The 19,480-nt window shown below is 40.0% G+C and overlaps 1 protein-coding gene across 3 annotated transcripts; it reads left to right on the top strand.

Moving 5' to 3' along the window:
* Positions 1–560: 560 nt before the first annotated feature.
* Positions 561–18,366, top strand: LOC129180154 (VIP36-like protein). 3 transcript variants are annotated; one of them, XM_054774309.1, is made up of 8 exons: positions 563–1,537; positions 1,916–2,034; positions 2,223–2,340; positions 2,809–2,897; positions 8,688–8,849; positions 13,321–13,435; positions 13,530–13,634; positions 14,964–18,366. In XM_054774309.1, exons 1-8 carry the CDS (start codon positions 1,339–1,341, stop codon positions 15,104–15,106), a joined length of 1,050 nt encoding a protein of 349 aa, XP_054630284.1. In that variant the 5' UTR covers positions 563–1,338; the 3' UTR covers positions 15,107–18,366. The 3 variants fall into 3 exon arrangements, with proteins under 3 accessions (XP_054630287.1, XP_054630284.1, XP_054630285.1); XM_054774310.1 differs by having other exon boundaries at positions 572–1,537; positions 2,809–2,891; positions 14,964–18,365; XM_054774312.1 differs by lacking the exon at positions 8,688–8,849 and having other exon boundaries at positions 561–1,537; positions 2,809–2,891.
* Positions 18,367–19,480: the final 1,114 nt, after the last annotated feature.

Below are 19,480 nucleotides of genomic sequence, written 5' to 3'. Positions count from 1 at the left end.
TCAACACAGATGGAGTCCCAAAGCTTTAGAACTGGCTTTATAAACTTTTCCACTGAATTCAGGTGTGATAAACCACAGTTAAGTTGTGTTTTAACAGGGGAACAATGACTTTTTCATCAGAGCCATGTAGGTTTGGATTTTTCTCTCCCTTAGTAATAAATCGTTTCATTTAAAAACTGAATTTTGTGTTCACTTGTGTTGTCATTGACCAATAATTCAATTTGTTTGATGATCTGAAACATTTAAGTGTGACAAACATGAAAAAAAAGAGAAATCAGGAAGGGGACAAACACTTTTTCACACCACTGTATATATACTTTATATACAGGGTGGGACATAAGTTTCCATACACAGATATTGTTTCGAAAACACACATTAATACGTGTTTTCCACTGTTGATGAACTTGGATTAGCACAGTTGAAGTTATGCTTGTAATGGCATTAGTGATACATTTCTTGAGATGGTCTTGTACCGTCACCTGATACACAATGGCCTTCAGATAAAATTTAAAAAATACGTAATACATTTTTCTATGTATGGAAACGTATGGCCCACACTGTGTGTGTATATACAGTCATGTACACCCTTGTTTCTTCAGTTCGATTATCCATTTTAATGACTGGTACAACTAAAGGTACCAGTTAAGCTGATATCTAGCAAGCCCCCACCTCTCGCCCGAAGTCATCTGGGATAGGCTCCAGCATACCTGCAACCATAGTGAGGATAAGCGGCATAGAAAACAGATGAATGGATGGATACCTAGCAACTTCCATGGTTTTCTTGATTAATAACCAAAATCACTTAAGTTCTTACATAGCGATAGCATTGTACTGACAAAAAAATGTAACTCTAATGAGCATTTTTTGTTTTCATTGTTATATTTGTCAAAACAAAGGTACCTTTAGTTGTATAGCTGTAATGAACAAGAAACTGAAGAAACAAGGGTTGTATAATAATTTTTTACATGACTGTATATACTGTACATGTGTTTGTGCATGTAAAGAATGTAAATGAGAAGTGCTATCATACAGTGTGTCACATTGTACATAGTTGATCAACTGTGGAAACCTGGAGTAATAATCATATGTTAACTGTGGCATTCAAAAACGTAACTATTATCTGTCCCTTCATTAAAATGTAATGTGTACATTTGATCATATATTGCTTTTTAGCCAAATTATTATCGAACAAAAATGTTCGACAAGAGTTTGAGAGCAGCTGGGACGAGAGGGTTCTGTGTGGCGTATTCCGGGGTGACGTCAAAGAAACCGTGTGATGACACCGGAAGTTGTAGTTTTCTTCAAACCACGTGATTCGTTGTAAACGGGAACGTAAAGATGGTTGCCGCCGTAACTGATTTAGTTCGCTTGGGATTTTTTTCTAGTATATATCCGATGTTTAAATTAAAAAACATTCGGGAGTGCATATGTTTGTTTGCTGTCCTTTGTACTATTCTACGCCTGTCAGTGGCAGAGGATCAGGAGTTTATGGAAGAGTTTTTAAAGCGGGAATATACACTGGCAAATCCTTATCATGGTGAGTTCACTGTCTACGCTAACAGGTGCTTATTCATAAACTAGCACTATCCACGTCTTTTTTTAAAACGTAAACTATCTATAAACTATCTACACGAGTAATAGCTCATTGTGTAATATTGGGTAAAAAGGGTAAAAAGTAACATCGAGGGACTTTGGTGTCTACCAAACGCTGCCATTGATTTACTTTTCTAAGTATTTTACCTTTATTCCGGCACGTAATGCCATGATAATCCAGTTCATATTATTTAAAGTTGCTGTGTCTTCATAGTAGCCACAAGTAGCTCTGTGTTATTGGTTTGATGGCCATTTGCGAACAAGCTGCCGGCTATGTTACTGTTTGTGATCCCTAAATAAAACGAATGCCTCTCACTTGTAGGGTTAGGTTTCTCAAGTTCTTCACCGTGGGATCTGACAGGTACTGCCGTGGTGACACCTGACCACGTGAGGTTGACCGCAGACCAACCAGGCAGACAGGGAGCCGTCTGGAGTCGAATTGTAAGACTGCTGCAGCAACATGTACCCGCCTAACACATTAGAAACAGTTTCATCAGTCTTGTGTAGATTCCCAAGCGTGTTAATGAACCCCTAAACATAAAACAAGTTCTACCTGCTTCAAGCATATGTTATAAATGTCTTGGTATGTCAAGAATAACCTGCCTGTCCTCATTTCATTGTGTTTCTAGCCTTTGCAGTTACGTGACTGGGAACTAAAGGTACACTTTAAAATCCACGGGCAGGCAAAGAAGAATTTAAATGGGGATGGTCTTGCCTTCTGGTTAACCAAAGAGCGCATGCAGAATGGTAGGAGGACTTTCAGTCATTTGCCACTGTCACTCAATGAATTTCTATGCATTAAACCAAAAGTTAGCAAATCATAAGGTCTTTGGTGGTTAGGGTTAAAGGGATAGTTGGGATTTTTTTACATGAAGTTTTATGACAGATCATTTTATGATCAGACCAAACCGGGATAGCAAATAGATACTTTGCATATGAAATTGATGTCTGCAGCAGTGTAAGGAAACATGACAATGCGAATGTAAATTTGTAACAAAACGGTCAACAAAAATGATGACTTCCCAGCCTTTCCTCTCTCCTCTTCTTTCCTGGCATAAGCAAGTGCAGCCCATTTATGGCTTCTGGGTATGCAAGTGGACACACCCACCTGTGCCCATGTGACGCAGCCCCACCTACACACACACATTTTTTGGGAGAGGACTACACTGGAACGTTCTGTGTTATACTGAAAAAAAAAATCTGTTTGCCCTACAGGTCCTGTGTTTGGCAGCAGAAATGAGTTCACTGGCCTTGGAATCTTTGTAGACACTTATCCCAACGCTGACAAAAAGCATGATGTGAGTGTTAGTATCTCCCTTTTTGTGTGCGTCACCAAGCCTGAACTAAAATTACAGCTTGTGTTTGTGTGTAGGTTTAATGGGCCTCATTTACCATCAGAAACAACAAGGAGGTGCATACTTTTTCCACTGCATACAGAAAAATTGAACAATGCCACGGACCCTTTTGTTTGTTCAGGACGCTAAAACCAATTCAATGTAGTTCATATGCTAAGCATGTAAATATAATTAAATAAAAGCAGCCTGCATATTATCTTTGTGTTTTAGGTGGCAAAGCAAATATTTTGTAATTGTTTTGATGTGAGGACGTGTTTATTTCCTGTTTCAAATAAGTTGTAAACCAATAAAAAAAGAAGCTCGTGTCCACAGATGGCCAGGAAGAGGGCGGGATATAATGCTTGTTCGAACGCGAGCGCCCTCTAAACTGCTGCAGACAGCAGCTTTAACTTATACAGTGGAACTTCAGTTAGCGTTGGTGTATACTGTAGTCGGCCTGCATCTCAAATATATACACTCTTGATCAAAATCTTAAGACCAGCTGAAAAATTGCTCGAATTAGCATTTTGCACATTTGGATCTTGATGAGGTTTTAAGTAGAGCTACAATATGCAAAAGCAAGACGGGGGATCGAGAAACACAACAATCAAACTGAAATAGGCTGTTTATCAGCTGATCAAAAGTTTAAGACCATCGCTCAAAAACTAACAAAAAACTCTCCAAACCTGAAAAAAAATGTTCTGAGGGGAACATGCAGGATGGTCCAAAAGAGTGATGTTATTCTCCCTGAAGAAGTCCTTGGTCAAGCGAGCATTGTGAACTGCAGAGTTGTCCTGTTGAAAAACCCAGCTCTTACCACACAGACAAGGGCCCTCAGTCATGAGGGATGCCCGCTGCAACATCTGCCCATAAGCAACCGCCGTTTGACGACCCTGCACCACCTGAAGCTCCAGAGTTCCACTGAATGAAAAAGCACCCCAGATCATGATGGATCCCCCTCCACTGTGCCGGGTTGAAAACATCTCAGGTGGGTTCTCCTTGTCATGCCAGTAACGTTGGAAGCCATCTGGACCGTCAAGGTTACATTTTTTCTCATCAGAGAATAAAACTTTTTTCCACCTTTCAATGTCCCATGTTTGATGCTCCCTGGCAAAGTCTAAACGGGCAGTTTTGTGGCGTTGAAGGAGACGAGGGCTTTGAATTTGTTTTTTGTTTTTTAAACCCTTTTCCCACAGATGCCGTCTGATGGTTACTGTGCTGCAGTCGGCACCAGTAAGGGCCTTAATTTGGGTCGAAGGCCGCCCTGTGTCTTGATGGACAGCCAATCAGATCCTCCGGCTCAGCGCAGGTGTGATTTTTTTGGGTCTACCACTTAACTTTTTTGTTCCATAATGCTCAGGATCTTTCAAAAAATTTTGAATGACTGATTTGCTGCGCCCAACCTCAGCAGCAATGGCACACTGAAGAAGAAAGCTTTAGCCATCAGGAGGGCATGACAGTGTGAATGCCTGACAGAAAATTAAAATTTTGAGCAGATTTTGGCTTTTATAGCCTGTGGTCTTAAACTTTTGATCAGCTGATAAACAACCTATTTCAGTTTTTTTGTTTTATTTTGTTTAAATTACAAGTTCCAAATGTTTTTTGTCTCACTCCTCCTTCTTGCTTTTGCATATTGTAGCTCTACTTAAAACCTCATTAAGATCCAAATGTGCAAAATGCAAATTCTAGCAATTTTTCAACTGGTCTTAAGGTTTTTTATCAAGAGTGTATATTGGCACTCCAATACAAGCAGTCGATTCCAGACTTCACCCCAGCATGTCTATCCAGCAGCGACTGGATAGAGCCCATGTGATCACAACCTCGGTGTTTGCTAGCGTGCTAACAAAGTATCAAGGAGCAGGAGTAATGTCAGCGGTGTGGCAGTAAAAAGGCGCTGCAACTGAGTGCAAAAGCCAGGGTGGCAGAGAACCAGGCAAGTTTAATATAACCGACCTCATTGCGCACATGAAGCAGCATCACACGGGAACCCACATGCATAAAGAAGTAAATTAATCACTTTTCCTCATACCTACTGTTGTTCTGTTTGAGTAATATCACTTGATCAAGCCTTTTCTAACATTTCACACTACAAAGTAATAATAAAAGTGTGTGTGATTTGTGCTAATATCAGATCAACATTAGCATCGACCGATAAAGCTGCACTATCGGTATCGTATCGGAAGTGAAAAAGTTGTATCGGGACACCCCTACTTGCAACTTTATTTGACCGATTTTGGGTCATTGAAGTGAGAAACACTACTGAATTCAAGAAATAACTCATGGCAAAACAGAACGTGGTGTTGAAGAGGAAGGTGTGGCTCTTGCTGCCACATTGTGTCTTTGGGAACAGTCACACATTACCTCCGCCAAGCACAGCGCAAGTGCGGAGGTTATGTTTTTGCCGGCATTTATCTGTTTGTTTGTTTGTGTTCAAAATAACTTGAAAATTTCTGAATGGATTTGGATGAAATTTCCAGGAACTCCGGTTGTGCCTTTTTTTAAAGATTCATAACAATATCCAATATCTCATATTTTTTCTCCCGCATTGTTTTTAAATATGCATACAAGGCAGCTTGGGACTCAGGTAGCAACAGAGAACATTCATTATTCCATGTCATGTCTTTTCAATCTTTGATTTTGATTTCCACCATTGGCAATCAATCACATTACTGTTTTCCTTTTAACACCAAACATGTTTCATTTGTGTGTTCATCTGTGCTGTGCACAGCTGTGTTGTGATGGAAGTTATATATACAGTGGGAGGGAAAAATATTTGAAACCTTCTGAATGTCTTAAATTTCTGCATAAATTGGTTATAAAATGTACTCTGATCTTCATCTAAATCACAAGAATAAAAAAAGCAGAGTCTTCTTAAACTCATACCATACAAACAATTATATGTTTTCATACTTTTCTTGAAAATAACATTCAGAGGACAGAAAGGAAAAGTGAACACTAGGATTTAGTAACCGGTTGAACCTCAATAAAACATTTTTGTAGTTGTAGATCAACGTGCACAACCATCAGGATGAAGTTTGAACCATTCCTCCTCACAAAACTGGCAGTTCCGGGGTTTTCCTTAGGATTTTTTGAAGCTGTGGTGGTGGGCTGCATGGTAAGGCGGACTGCCGCCTCTGTCTCTGCTGCTGCGTCTGCATTTTTTTTTTATGACAAAAAGCAATTTTTTAAATCACTCATTATTTATTAACTTTTTAAACTTTTTTCAACAACTAGCAGAACATGAATCGAGAACATTGCAAAACTGTTAATTTAATGGCAAAGTTGCTGAGAGCACGGCCAACATTTAAATTGTATTTTATTTACTAAGCACATTTCCACTAGTGCGTCATTTGTCATTAAATACAGGTGTCATGTTTGAATATAACACTTATAAAAATACTAAGAGGTGAAGCAAATATTCTTTGAACTACTCAACATCAGCTAGTGAGCTACTGCTAGCCTACGCGCTACTTGTTGAAGACCCCTGTGATAGCGTCACTGTCTAAAGCTGTACACAAAGCTGTTTCTGTCGCACAACTTCACACAATTCGTGTTTTATAATAATAACGAGAGCAAGATTGTTAAGTGACACTTTAAAAAAGTAAGTTGTGATGATAATTGTATCCCATGAACGTAATAGCCACTTGTAGCTCCGAGGTAGCAAGATGCCGCCAGCCAGGCATGTAAACAAAAATGCCAGAAAGTGGAATGAGATTGAAAAGGGAGCGATCACACACGCTGGCGTAGATAGGCTTAGCATGTGACAAGTTGTCAATTGACTACACATTTTACGGTCTATTGTTCATTCTCCCGATAATAACAAACAAAGTGAAAGTCAACACGAGACAAGACGTGTCGCGTATTGGTCACTGGTCAAGTGCCAGCAAGGCAGACAGGCAATTCCGGTGCATGCTTATCAAAATAAAGGGCAGTGAAACATTTTTGACATTTTAAATAGTTTAAAAAAATAATTGTGGTCAATATGTCTGTAAATAATAAACTATCTCTGTATCCATATAGCATTTATATACATTCAATCAATATATTACTTCAAATTGTTTTCAAGTTTAAAAAAAACAACTAATTTTTAAGGTGTGGCGACTTTTATTTTGTGGTGGCGGCCCGCCATGATCAATTACATGTAGCGCGAAACTTGATTCAGTAAGATCCCTTGGGATCTGGTGCAAATACTTCTCTTGAGGTCATGGCACAGCACCTCAATCTGGGTGACGTCAGGACTTTGACTGGGCTACTCCAAAACACTTATTTTCTTCTTCTGAAGCCATTCTGTTGTTGATTTGCTTCTGTTTTGGATCATTGTCCCTTTGCAACACCCATCCTCTTTTGAGCTTCAACTGTTGGCCTCAAAGTCTTCTGCAAAATATCTTGGAAAAACCTGTGAAATAATTTTACCATTGACGATGGCAAGCTGTCCAGGCCCTGATGCCGCAAAGCTCACTCAAATCATGCTTCACGGTTGGGAGGATGGTGTGCTGTGCCATTTTTCCTCCACACTTGGTGTTGTGTGTTCTTCCCGAACAATTCAACTTGTTCATCTGTCCAGAGAATATTTTTCCAGTGGTGCTTGCAAACTTTAAGTGTGCAGCATTCTTTTTTTAAAGCAACGGCTTCCTCTTTGGTGTTCTCCTACGATCCCCATTCTTGTTTCATGTTTTACATGTGGTAGATTTGTCAAGAAAAATGGCATGTGCAAGTGATTTCTGTAAGTGTTTAGCGGTCACTCAACGGTTCTTTTACCTCAATGATCATTCTGCGCTGTGCTCTTGCAGTCATCTTTCATCAGTCATCAGGACGGCCACTCTTTGGAAGAGAAGCACCAGTACTGAACTTTCTCCATTTATTGACAATTTGTCTAACCGTGTACTGAACATCAAGACTATACTTTTGTAACGGTTTCCAGTCAACAATTATTAAAGGAGACCTATAATACACATTTATTTACTTGCTCTTCTGACTCTTCAACACGACCACGTAACCTTGGAAAGGCATCAGACTTCAGCAACAGTTTGGCGGATAGTCCAGGTTCAAACATTTCCTGGGAGCCATTGCTCAATGTGTTCACACGGACAACAGAGCAAATCAGAGCGGGGGAGGGCAGACCTACAGCGTGTACCTGGGCATGCCCATATAAAGAAGTCTGGGTTGCGTTGACGTCAGTAGAACTAGGTGTTAAAAAAACCCTCTGTAAAACACACCATGCAGAGCTATCCAAAACTGCCTTCAGGGCTCACCTCCAAATGCGCAAACCTCATTATCTGACATGCTGGCATAGTTTAACACGAGAATACAACATTATAACAACATTTATAGACCAGAAAAGCATAATAGGGCACCTTTAATCATAGGTCTTTTGAGAGTTCTTTTGAGCGAGGCATGGTACACATCAGGCAGTGCTTCTTTACAGAGACAATTCTAACTGGTGTGTGTTTTTTAGTCGCCAGAGCAGCTTCAGGCCACACCTCCAATCTTGTCCCATTAACTGAACTCCAGGTTGGCTCACATCTGACTTTGATTAGCTCTTTGGGAAGCCGCAGCCTACAGGTTCACTTACTTTTTCCTACATGTCCTGTGAACTTTTACATGTTATTTTCAGTCAAAATATGAAAACATATAATTGTTTTTGTGGAATTAGTTTAAGCAGACTCGATTTGTTTATTCTTGTGATTTAAATGATCAGACTACACTTTATAACTAATTTATGTTTCCTGTTAACATTTTCCCTTTCACACTCTCTCACAGAGGGTTTTCCCTTATGTGTCAGTGATGCTGGGGAATGGAACTCTCTCTTATGACCATGATAGTGATGGACGACCCACTGAGCTCGGGGGCTGCTCAGCAATGGTTCGCAATGCCAGACATGACACGTTTCTCCTAATCAGATACACTAAAAACAGACTGACGGTAAGAAACTCAGATTTTACTTTGTTAATACGCAACGCAAGGCAAGTTTATTTATAGAGCACAATTCATACACAAGGTAATTCGAACCGCTTTACAGAAAAGAAGGGTAAAATCACTTCACAAAATCATTCCATAAAAACATAAAATCATTCTAAAATCATTACATAAGGTTCCATAAATCATTCCATAAAACAAAAAGAAAGATTAAAAATGAAGTGCGCAGATAAAATACTTTCAGTTGTCATATGCACAGTGGAATAGAAGTGTTTTCAGCTTGGATTTGAACATTGCCAACGTGAGGATTGTCACACATCTTCTGGAAGATTGTTCCAGATTTTGGCAGCATAAAACTGAAACGCAAGAATGGCAGGTTTGATATGGGCTGATAGTTGTTCAGTACTGTGACATCAAGACTGCTCTTCTTCAGAAGAGGCTTAATGACAGCAGTTTTTAGGGCCTTTGGAAATGTTCTAGTCTGAAGTGAGATGTTAAGCCCTGGTCACACCGCCCGAACTTTGATGTAGCGTCCCTGGAGCGGTGAAAAAAATCATCACCACTCATAACCACGCACAAAATGGGAAAAAAAATAGAAAACACGGGCGTTGTCCTAGCGGTGCATCGCTGAAGCCGCCGTTGCATTAGTGTTGGTTTAACGGTAGCGAACGTTGGTTTAGCGGTGACACGAGTGTTGATAGAGCGGCGTTCTGCGCATGCGGGCTGGTGGCATCCTCATTGTTCTGTGGGTGGTGTTGAATAAACAAGCTTACTAGTTATTTTTGACTTTAACTGCCAGGTCTGCTCGCATGCATCATACAGCTCCACACTCACACAACTGTTGGCCCCATTCTCAGTCCCACAATGCCCTCTACTGGTCAACATGTAGCAGTATAAATATAATGTGTCTGCAAACACTACACTCATGAAGTGCTGGATGCCTCATTCCACAGCTCCACCATCAGCTTGTCATATCCATGGTAGTACAGTTTTACTGTAACTTTGAGCAAATTCGATATACCGTATTTTCACGACCACAAGGCGCACTTAAAAGTCTTAAATTTTGTCCAAAATGGGCGGGGCGCCTTATAATGCGGAGCGCCGTATGTGTGTACTGAGTTCCAAAATCTGTAAGTGTTGCTGCGTGACTTTTATGAGCGCTCCGCTCGACTGACTGGGAGCCTGCCGACACGCTGCTTGTATGAAAGGAAAGGTGGACGTGACTGAGGACGCAAAAGGCACGCCCCAGTAGTTATGTAAGTATATTTTTATTATGAAATGGCGCCATCTATCCATCCAACTACATCACCAACATGGACGACGTGCCGCTCACTTTCCACATCCTGGTGAACCACACTGTAGAGAAGACCAGCACGGTTAGCGATACACACAACGGGACACGAGAAGTCTGCTTTTACTGTTGTGCTTGGTTGCCATTGTAATGGACAGAAACTGCTACCTGTGGTAGACGCTGACGCTGCCTAAAGAAAAGTTTCCAGCCGGACCAAAGCAGCTGGAAGGAGAAAATGGCTAAGTGACGTGTATGGAAAGAAACAGGATGTTTTTTTCACACGCGTCACCACAAATGAACCTGGAGCTTAACATCATTCCGGGAGGCTTGACAAGGGAACTCCAACCGCTGGACATCGGTGTAAACACGGCGTTTAAAGTTACGTTGCGAGCGCCGTGGGAGCGATAGATGACAGCTAGCGAACACAGCTTAACTAATGGATTGTGGATGCTTGGGCTAACGTGTTTGATGCACTGTTCGAGCTTTCACAAAAGCCAGCCTTATTTCTGAGGCGCCGCACGGCAACGAGACTGACTGACAACGACGACAGGGAACCTGGCGTGTTTGATGGAGAACTTGCCCCGCTCTTCATTTGGGATATAAAAGATGAGGACTTTGATGGATTTGTGGATTAGGATTTATCAAAAATAACGTGAGTACATTGTTAAATACTTCAATAAAGTACAACCCAACTCAGTTTTGCTCTCGCTGGCTTTTTAAAAACATACAATAGCAAGCATGCTAGCGTATTGTCGCGTCGTTCCCCGGCGTGCTTTGCGGTAGTGTTTTGGTACAAATGATCTTAAATTTACATGTTTGAGCTACATAGTTATTAGTTATTGTTCTGCAAAAATAGAGGTAATGTCTTGTCTGTGTTTGCGTTGCTGTGTGATGTTTTTAGTTGTACACCATGACTTAGACTGTTTTGTTGAGTGATGACCATCCTGATTTCAAGTGGGCTTGTTAAGTCGGTATGTGTTTCCATGCATACCTGCGCCCAATAGCACGGTGTGCCTTGTGTATGTGTTAAATACAAAAATAGCACCTGTAGCTGAGACTGTGCCTTTTAATACGGTGTGCTTTATGGTTGTGAAAATACGGTGACTGAGGTCTGCACTCAACGGCTATTCCAAATGGGCTCCTGGCCCATTTCTCCCCGTATTAATAGCGAAATTATGCTCCGCCTCCGACACCTCCATACCAATGGCAAACCAAAGTTCATCACCGCAATGGATCACTGCTTCATCGCTGCTTCAACGCCTGACACCGTTCCAGCAATCCCGTGTCTGCTCGTAAAGCGCTTACAGCCGCTCCAACTAAGTTTTTGCAACGTTTAATCACCGCCCGGGCAAAGCTGGCGAAGCAGCAGTGGTCCAGCGTTCAAGATTTCTGCGTTGGCGTAGCAGACCCAAGCGTCCACGAACTTCCGTCTAGCGGCGCCAAACTTTGACTGGGCGTTGTTGGAGCGGTGATTAACTTTGCCGTAGCGGAAAATTGCCCGCTCACGCCACGCTGGCAATATTTTGTGCAGCTCAAAACTTTCGGAGCGGTAGGAGAGACCATCAGCGGTGGTGAATTTTTTTTCACCGTTCCAGGGACGCTACAGCAAAGTTCGGGCGGTGTGACCGGGGCTTTAACTAGATGCGTGAGTTGTGGTAGCAAACTGCTCAGCACAGACTTTAGAAATCTTATGGGTAACTCATTAAGGCAGCACGCTGATGGACCCAGACTGCAGATGATCTCTTCAACTGTTTTGTCAATCACAGGTGTGAAATGTATAATACTACTCAGTTTGGTGTAGAGCCATCACAATTAACATGCTTAATTTTGATCTGATCTTGTGGTCATTTCCTTGTACAAATTTTAACGATGATGGGAAGACGGTGTATTGTCCAGTGCAAAGCACAAGCGTGTCCAAACTTTTTCTACCGAGGGCTGCATACAGAAAAATGAAGAGATGCAGGGGGCCACTTCGATATTTTTCTCTACCCTAAAACCAATCCATTGTTGCTTGAGTTGTGCTAAGCTATGTGATGAAAACCTTGACATTGTAGCTTTGTATTGTAGTTAACAAATTAGTGTAAAGTCTAATCATGTATTTTAGTATTAATGCATGCCAAGGGTCAATAAAAAAAAAAAAAGAGCTGTGGGCCCAAGATGGCTCCTGGCCGTACTTTGTTCACCGCTGTCTTAGCATGTACAGTCATCCCTAAGTGATTTTCCACAAAGTAGGGTTCAATATTAATAAATGGAATATTTTAACAGAGCATAGAAAACCTGTTTATGACTTTTCAAATACAATCTTTACCGTTATTAAAGCACTGTAGACATGAAATAACACACTTATAGTCACCTTTACACTCCAATTATTCTTTGTTTACGCCACATCGCTGAACTGTAATGCACAGGCTACGGAATCACTGCAAGGACAAGAGACGTCCATGCCTTTAAACATTAGCAAGCTAATTAGTTAGCCTCCAACTTATTTACTGTAGTCTAAACTTAAGAAGAGTGGGAAGAAGGACAAAAACCAGGAGCCAAAAACTTACCACTTCTACACTGAATGGGAGGAGAATGTATTTTCACTCTATCATGTCGGACATGCCACGGCTGACTCCATGCAGTGGGACGGTAATCTAATGTCATGTGCCCGTAATGAAACATTACTGACGCCTAGTGGTCACAATACAAAATAAACCTTTGTCTTGGAATATTTTTTGAATAGTAACACGCTGAAGTCAACGTCAAAACATTGATCATTTATTAATTCATTAATTACTGAAAAACTGCAATTGAGTGAGGGAGCTATAATCAAGCCGTGATTTTGCCAGGGACAACTGCACTTGCTTCAAGTGTTGTGTGCATCCATTTTTATGTGCTATCTAGTGCGACCAGGTTGCCTCTGTCCATCCTACGTCGCTTCTTGCCAATTTTCTTTTTCTTTACTTTGATCACAATTATTGTCAACAATGATAAAGTGTATATTATTTAATATTATAGTAAAAATGAATTACACATAAACACGGTTATAGTGGTTACACATAATACACATAAAAGCCTCCCTCCTGATAAACACTAAGACGCCTGGTCCTCGCTGCAGTTGACTACGCTTGAAACTAAAAGCACTCATTGAAAGATGGCTGAGGCAAGCATGACTCATGCAGAGGCTTCCTTTACTTGACATAGGTCATGGTGGATGTCGATGGTAAACAGATTTGGAAAGATTGTGTTGACATCATAGGACTACGGATGCCGATAGGCTACTACCTTGGAGCTTCCTCAGCCACTGGAGATCTGGCAGGTACAAAAACTGTGAACTTGTTTGAGATATACTTGAACACTGTTAGAGCACCAGAATGGCAGTGTTGACTACTGACATATGCATACTGCTACAGATAACCATGACCTCATCTCCATGAAGTTATACCAGCTGACAGTAGAGAGAAGCCCAGAAGAACACCTGCTCATCCCCAGAGTTGACAGCATGGAGCAGTTCAATGGTAGAAGCAACAGAAAGGGATCAGTGTGTCATTTTGACTGTAGAAGACAGCTGTTTTCATACACAGGCCGTAAAAACCTACAGTGCTTTTATCTGCTTGGCCGAAAACATTTAGCAGCTGACATTTAATAGAGACAAACATGACGTGTCTCAGTTAGTACACTACTGTACTTACACTTAGTGTTTTCAGTGTATAAGTGCGTTCACACTTGAGGTACTGTATGGCAAAATGCTGCACTCGAAAAAACAGCCAAAATGTGATGGACACCTATCAATACCATAAATAAAATAATAAATATTGCTATTGTTTTCTCTGGTAAGTACGCAACAACAGTAATTGATTTGGAACAGCACAACACTGTCAAAATTTGTGTCGTCAGTACACAGTGTGCATAGTACAGTGGATATCTGCACATTTGCCATTCAGCATCCAAATTTGTGGATTTTTTAACCCAAAATTTGTTTTTTCTCTAAAAATAGGTAACTTTTTCAGCAGAAAACACATCTTATTCACTCTAAGTGGGTAATAGTTTATGAATTTGTAATAATACAGGAAAAATGTACAGCATACTTGTACCACTGTTAAAAAAGCCCACAATGTTTACGTTTATGTCTTTATGCTTTACTGGTAATGTTTTGTGGCCAAGCGTTGAAATTTCGCACTTTGTTTGGCAGTCCTTGAACACACCATAGTTGCTGTGAGATGCAAAACTGAACCTTATGTATAACTTCTCAGTGATGTTTGGTCAGGGAAGTCGAAATGGAAAAAAAAAACAACAAAAAAAACAGGTGTCCATTGAACTGTATTATTAATTTATTTTCTGTATGATTTCAATCATTCTTCCGGTGAGAAAAGGCTAGCTTTTTCAACCTGTATTCACATTAAAAGAAGTACAACAGTCACTTTTATTGCAAATGTTGATCTGAAATCGGAGAACGTCAACGTCAAGCTAGTAGGACATTTTAAGGGCGTATCAATTACTCACAATTTTTTGCCATTTGGTGGTAGGCCAGGAACGAAACCCCCGTGAAAAGCAGAGCTCTACCGTATACTGTAAAATGAGAATATTTATTGAAGTGTACTGATGGAAGTATGCGATTTGAGACAGACAGTCAATGTGTGCATAGGTAAATTGAATTCACCTGGCAAACTGGAGCACAGCATAAATAAAATACAACATTCTCACAAGTGAACCAGTATGTAACGATCAATGTAAGTGGTAAATGGTATTTCACTTGTGTAGCACTTTTACACTGTTAGCACATTTACCTACTGATGCCAATATGTAATAATCAATGTATAATAAGCCATTTCTCATTTTCTTTACAGTGGAAATCCAAGAGGAGGGGATGAGTGGAGTCCAGCTCTTCTTCACCCTTCTCTTCACCATACTGGGCCTGGGTGTGCTGGCAGTGGTGGGGGTCATAGTTTATGGCCGCTGGAAGGAAAACAAACGTAAACGCTTCTATTGACTATAGAGGAGTTGTGCCACACAGGTTTTGTGAGCGGATGTTTGGTGGTGGACGCACATCACAACAAGACAAAGACGAGCATACATTGCAATTAACAAACATGAGTCTGGAGTCACAGTCGTTATTGGGCGAGAGTTAAACAAAAAAGAACAAGTGATCTAGCTGTGAAATCTATTTTTGCTAGTCATAAGGAGATAAAGTATGTCATATATTGTCTTATAATTTTCTGCTTTATGATGTGTACCAGTAGAAAAATATAAGGCAAAAAGTCTAAATGAATCTCTGAATCAAACAGATGCTGTTGGAATGTTCACATTGTAATTACCTCATTTATACCCTGTGTAGCATTGTTTTACTGCAAGGAAATTCCGCATTTCTTTCCCTCCAGAAGCACTGACATCTGTTTATGCAACAAGACTTTATTCTGGTTTAACTGCATTTAAATATTTAGAGTTGCTCACTTTTATAATGTATGCTCATAATTAGTGTTGAAAGTAGCGGTGTTAAAAACTAAAAATAAAAATGATCATATTAGCCAGCCCCGTGCTCTGCTACTGAAGTGCTGATCCGCAAATGCCTTGTTATGACACGCTAGGCAGCTAATTTGATGTATTTTTACCCATTTATCAACACTAAACGACGAGTGTGCACAAAGCTTCAAAGTTCCAAAAGGCACCACATACAGCGTACACTAAGTCCCCAACTAACGAACACAATTGGTTCCAGACGACCGTTCTTAAGTCGAATCGTTCTTAAGTTTGGGAAAAGGTAGTATTACCAATGATATAGGTACTACATGTACGTGTATACAAATATACAGTATATGTGTATGTATGTAAATATGAGTTTGAATGCAGTAGTAATATTAAACGAGGATAATTAATGAAAAATACTAATAAAAGTGATATAATAATACGTAATGATAAATGTTATTTACCTTTGAAGAGCAGTGGTCGACAATAGGTCGTTGGTTGTAGTGGTGGAGCAGGAGAAGGAATTATTGAAGAAAGGACAAATCTTCGTCGTCGTTAGACTCCTCTTTGTAATGATAGTGGATGCCATTGGTACAGAAGTCTTCACATGTTCCATAATTCGAACTTTGCCTTTGTAAATTGTTCCTATGGTTGAGCGATACACTCCATAAGCATGCGCACTACATTAGCCATTTTCTCGCCACCGTCCAACTTCCTGATGATGGCCACCTTCGTTTCCATAGAAATTGCTTGACGTTTCCTGCCACTACTACTAGCACTTGCACTCGATTTATCAGCCATGATAACGGATAACAAACGTCTCTGTAAAGTATCGAATGGGGTACAAATGGCGTGCTCCGAGATGTTATCAGCGACAAGTGCAGACGAACTGAGAAAGATCGCGCGAGAGGGATGCTGCTACCCACCATTCGTAACGGCGGAATGGCGCGCAATACAAAAATAGTGCCTTTGTATTTCGAAAAAATTTAAATGACAAAATATGGCAATTTTCGAAAAAAACATGAAAAAAATAGACCAGTCGGCTTGTGTTCGCACGTCGGATGTTCGTTAGTAGGGGACTTAGTGTACATCCAAATTCCGCCAAAGCAGTCAAAAACTTGTAAGCCCTTTCAGCACATGACATCTACCTGTTGACCTGTTGCTAATACACCCTGTAGCCTCAACGCCCTGTAAAGCACACACACAGCATATATACACAAATTTGGCTCCTACAAAGATTGTTTTCTAGTAATGGGTAATGTAATTAGTATTTTAAATGTTATAATGCGGTAAACCTTACCAACAGTGAAATGTCTTCACTCATCATTGTTCACTACCACTACACAGGAAGCAAAATAGCTATTCAACAAGTGTTGTGATTGCTCACTCAGGAAAACACTGCCTGCTAGCGTTTTGGTAGAGAATTGAAAGTCACAAACTCAGCATAATCTCATCTCTAACGTCTCAGCAGAACACCTCACCACATGGGCTTTACTCATGTGGCTGTTGAACCACCCCTGCACCACCAGGAAGTGTTTCTGCATGCCAGCTTAACACATCAAGTGTATGTTATGCACAAGGAAATTTACACACATTCATTGTAGTCAGATGTGGCCTTTCTGGAAATTTAATTCACAGCGTATTTGAATGCGTCTTCTTTATACATCTTTCCTTATACAGTCATCTCTCACTACACTAGATTTGAATTTCACAGCTTTACTTTTTTTAAAACATATTAATCATGGTGTTTCATAGTTCAATGCGTCCTATTATTAAAAAAATAAAAGAAAACCGCATATTTAAACAAATTTAACAAAGTATTTTTTGTCTAAATAATGCCTTTTTAAGCATAGAAACAGATAAATGAACTAAAATACACAAAGAATTAAGAAGACACATCGAAATTGTGAATGTAGTATTCTACACCAGGTGTCAGCAATTGTTCGGTGAGACAAGCACCAGACTTAATCGGTGGAACAATAGGCCTTTATTACAGGTTATGTCTACTGTTGCCATAATCCAGCTAAAACTCAAACTCCGAACCCCTGACATCACTTCTGTCAACATGTCTGGAACACATTTACTGCAACATATACGAGCATGTGTATGTCGTAAATGGCTTGTCTACTATCTTGGGTGATAGGAATGTAAAGGCTATTATAGCGGTGTTATTGCATACCTAGAAGGTTCTAATAATGGGATAAAACGTAATTAGAAGATCGTAAACAGGTTTTAACAACAAAAACGTTTTATTTATGAAGAATGAATCCTACTTGCAAAAATTCAATTATCACGGTCAGGTCTGGATCCAATTAACTGCGATAAACAAGGGTTCACTGTTTAACTTTTGCATCTCATAGCACATAGCTGGTGCGTTGGAGGACAGTCAGTGTGCAAAAAAAATTATTTGAAAGGAATTCATAAAATAATTAGTTTTTTATTGCAAGTAAAGGTACTGAGCTGGGAACTAGAGGGGGGCGTTTCTGCAAGCTTTTTTACAAGAAACTCTGCCACCAATGAATGGAACAGAGTGTAGTACGCAACGGACCAGAAAGTCCGCCATAATCGTGAGCAAGAGAAGTGGGCGGGGCTAGGTGGCAAGAGTGTACAATGTATTCACTCGCTCTGAGCTGACAAAGTTATATGCTGACAAAATGGATTATGTTATTTACTGAACACATTGAATTTATATGTTTTTATATAAATGTGTAAAAATCCATACTGCAGAAACCTGACCTACGTGTACAGTACTGTAGATGTCAATAAAAATCTGAGCAGCAGTATGAAAGAAACCTTTTCCTTCTTTATTTGATCCTTACATTGTTACCAACGCTTAATTATCAACATGCAAAATAATAATACTTATATGGATTACTGGAAGTATTTACACAATACAACATTTATTTCAGTAATGGCATTTTTAACACGTTTGATAGACTAAAACCTAAATCATCATCACCACTGACTGGTCGTGAATCCAACTAATCACCCAGAGAGACAAATTAGCCTTGAGCTATGTGGGAGTCCCACACAATATACACTTTAAGTCTTGTCCAAGTCTTGTCCAATGTCCTGTTTATTTACAACAACCAGTGTTATAAATTTACAACATTTTTATGACACACAACTGTCTTTTTTATGGGGAACTTTAAAAATTACAAATCTGGTCTTTTGGACCCCTTATTAGCGCAATTAATGACTGAGCAGTGTGGCGAGAACATGTTTACAATACAATGTTTCTGGATTCTGCTCACCATCATGGAGGCCAAACCAGTGCAAGGCATACTCTGGAGGTGGATGCCGAGTCGGCAGTCCTGTTTTAACTCTAGTTTTGTACAGGGGCCCAGGTTTGGGCCCTGTCCACATATTTCTGGATGTCACATTGAAAATGCTTTTAAAAGTATATATGTTAAATGTAAACATGTACAAAGTACCAGCAACAAAAACACTTAGCTGAAGCATATTGTTGTGGGTTTTTCATACATTTCATGCATTTACTTGCTGTACTTTTGTGTGGATGTTCCAACTGATCCCACTATTATTCTTTGGCTTAGGCATGGTGTGTGACACCGAGGTGCACAGACAGCGCAGTGCAGGTCAGTGTAAGTCTTTAATTATAGAAAAGCTCAGCAAAGTCCGAACAAAAGCAAAAGCAGCAAAAGGTAAAATTCACCCTTCCATGTACAGCCAACAAACACATAATGATCGGGCAGTAGTGATGTGCAGTAAGAGGACGCACGTGAGGTAGAGCCACACTTGTCATGATAACAAAAAAAACTACATCAAATAAATATTAATATTTGCCCATTGAATTGTATTATACGGTATATGTATTTTCTGTATGATTATAATAGTTTTTAACATCAAATCGAATTCAACTAAAAATCGTAGAATTTGCACA

The sequence above is a fragment of the Dunckerocampus dactyliophorus genome, chromosome 4 (assembly GCF_027744805.1).
Source record: "Dunckerocampus dactyliophorus isolate RoL2022-P2 chromosome 4, RoL_Ddac_1.1, whole genome shotgun sequence".
NCBI lineage: Eukaryota > Metazoa > Chordata > Actinopteri > Syngnathiformes > Syngnathidae > Dunckerocampus > Dunckerocampus dactyliophorus.
This window is presented reverse-complemented; position numbering and strand designations above follow the sequence as displayed.

Excerpts from the sequence above, each read along its gene's own strand:
- LOC129180154 (XM_054774309.1), top strand. The coding sequence starts at position 1,339 with ATGGTTGCCGCCGTAACTGATTTAGTTCGCTTGGGATTTTTTTCTAGT. Across the intron at positions 1,538-1,915 it reads ACTGGCAAATCCTTATCATG|GGTTAGGTTTCTCAAGTTCT; the intron begins GTGAGTTCACTG and ends TCTCACTTGTAG. Across the intron at positions 13,635-14,963 it reads CAGCATGGAGCAGTTCAATG|TGGAAATCCAAGAGGAGGGG; the intron begins GTAGAAGCAACA and ends TTTTCTTTACAG.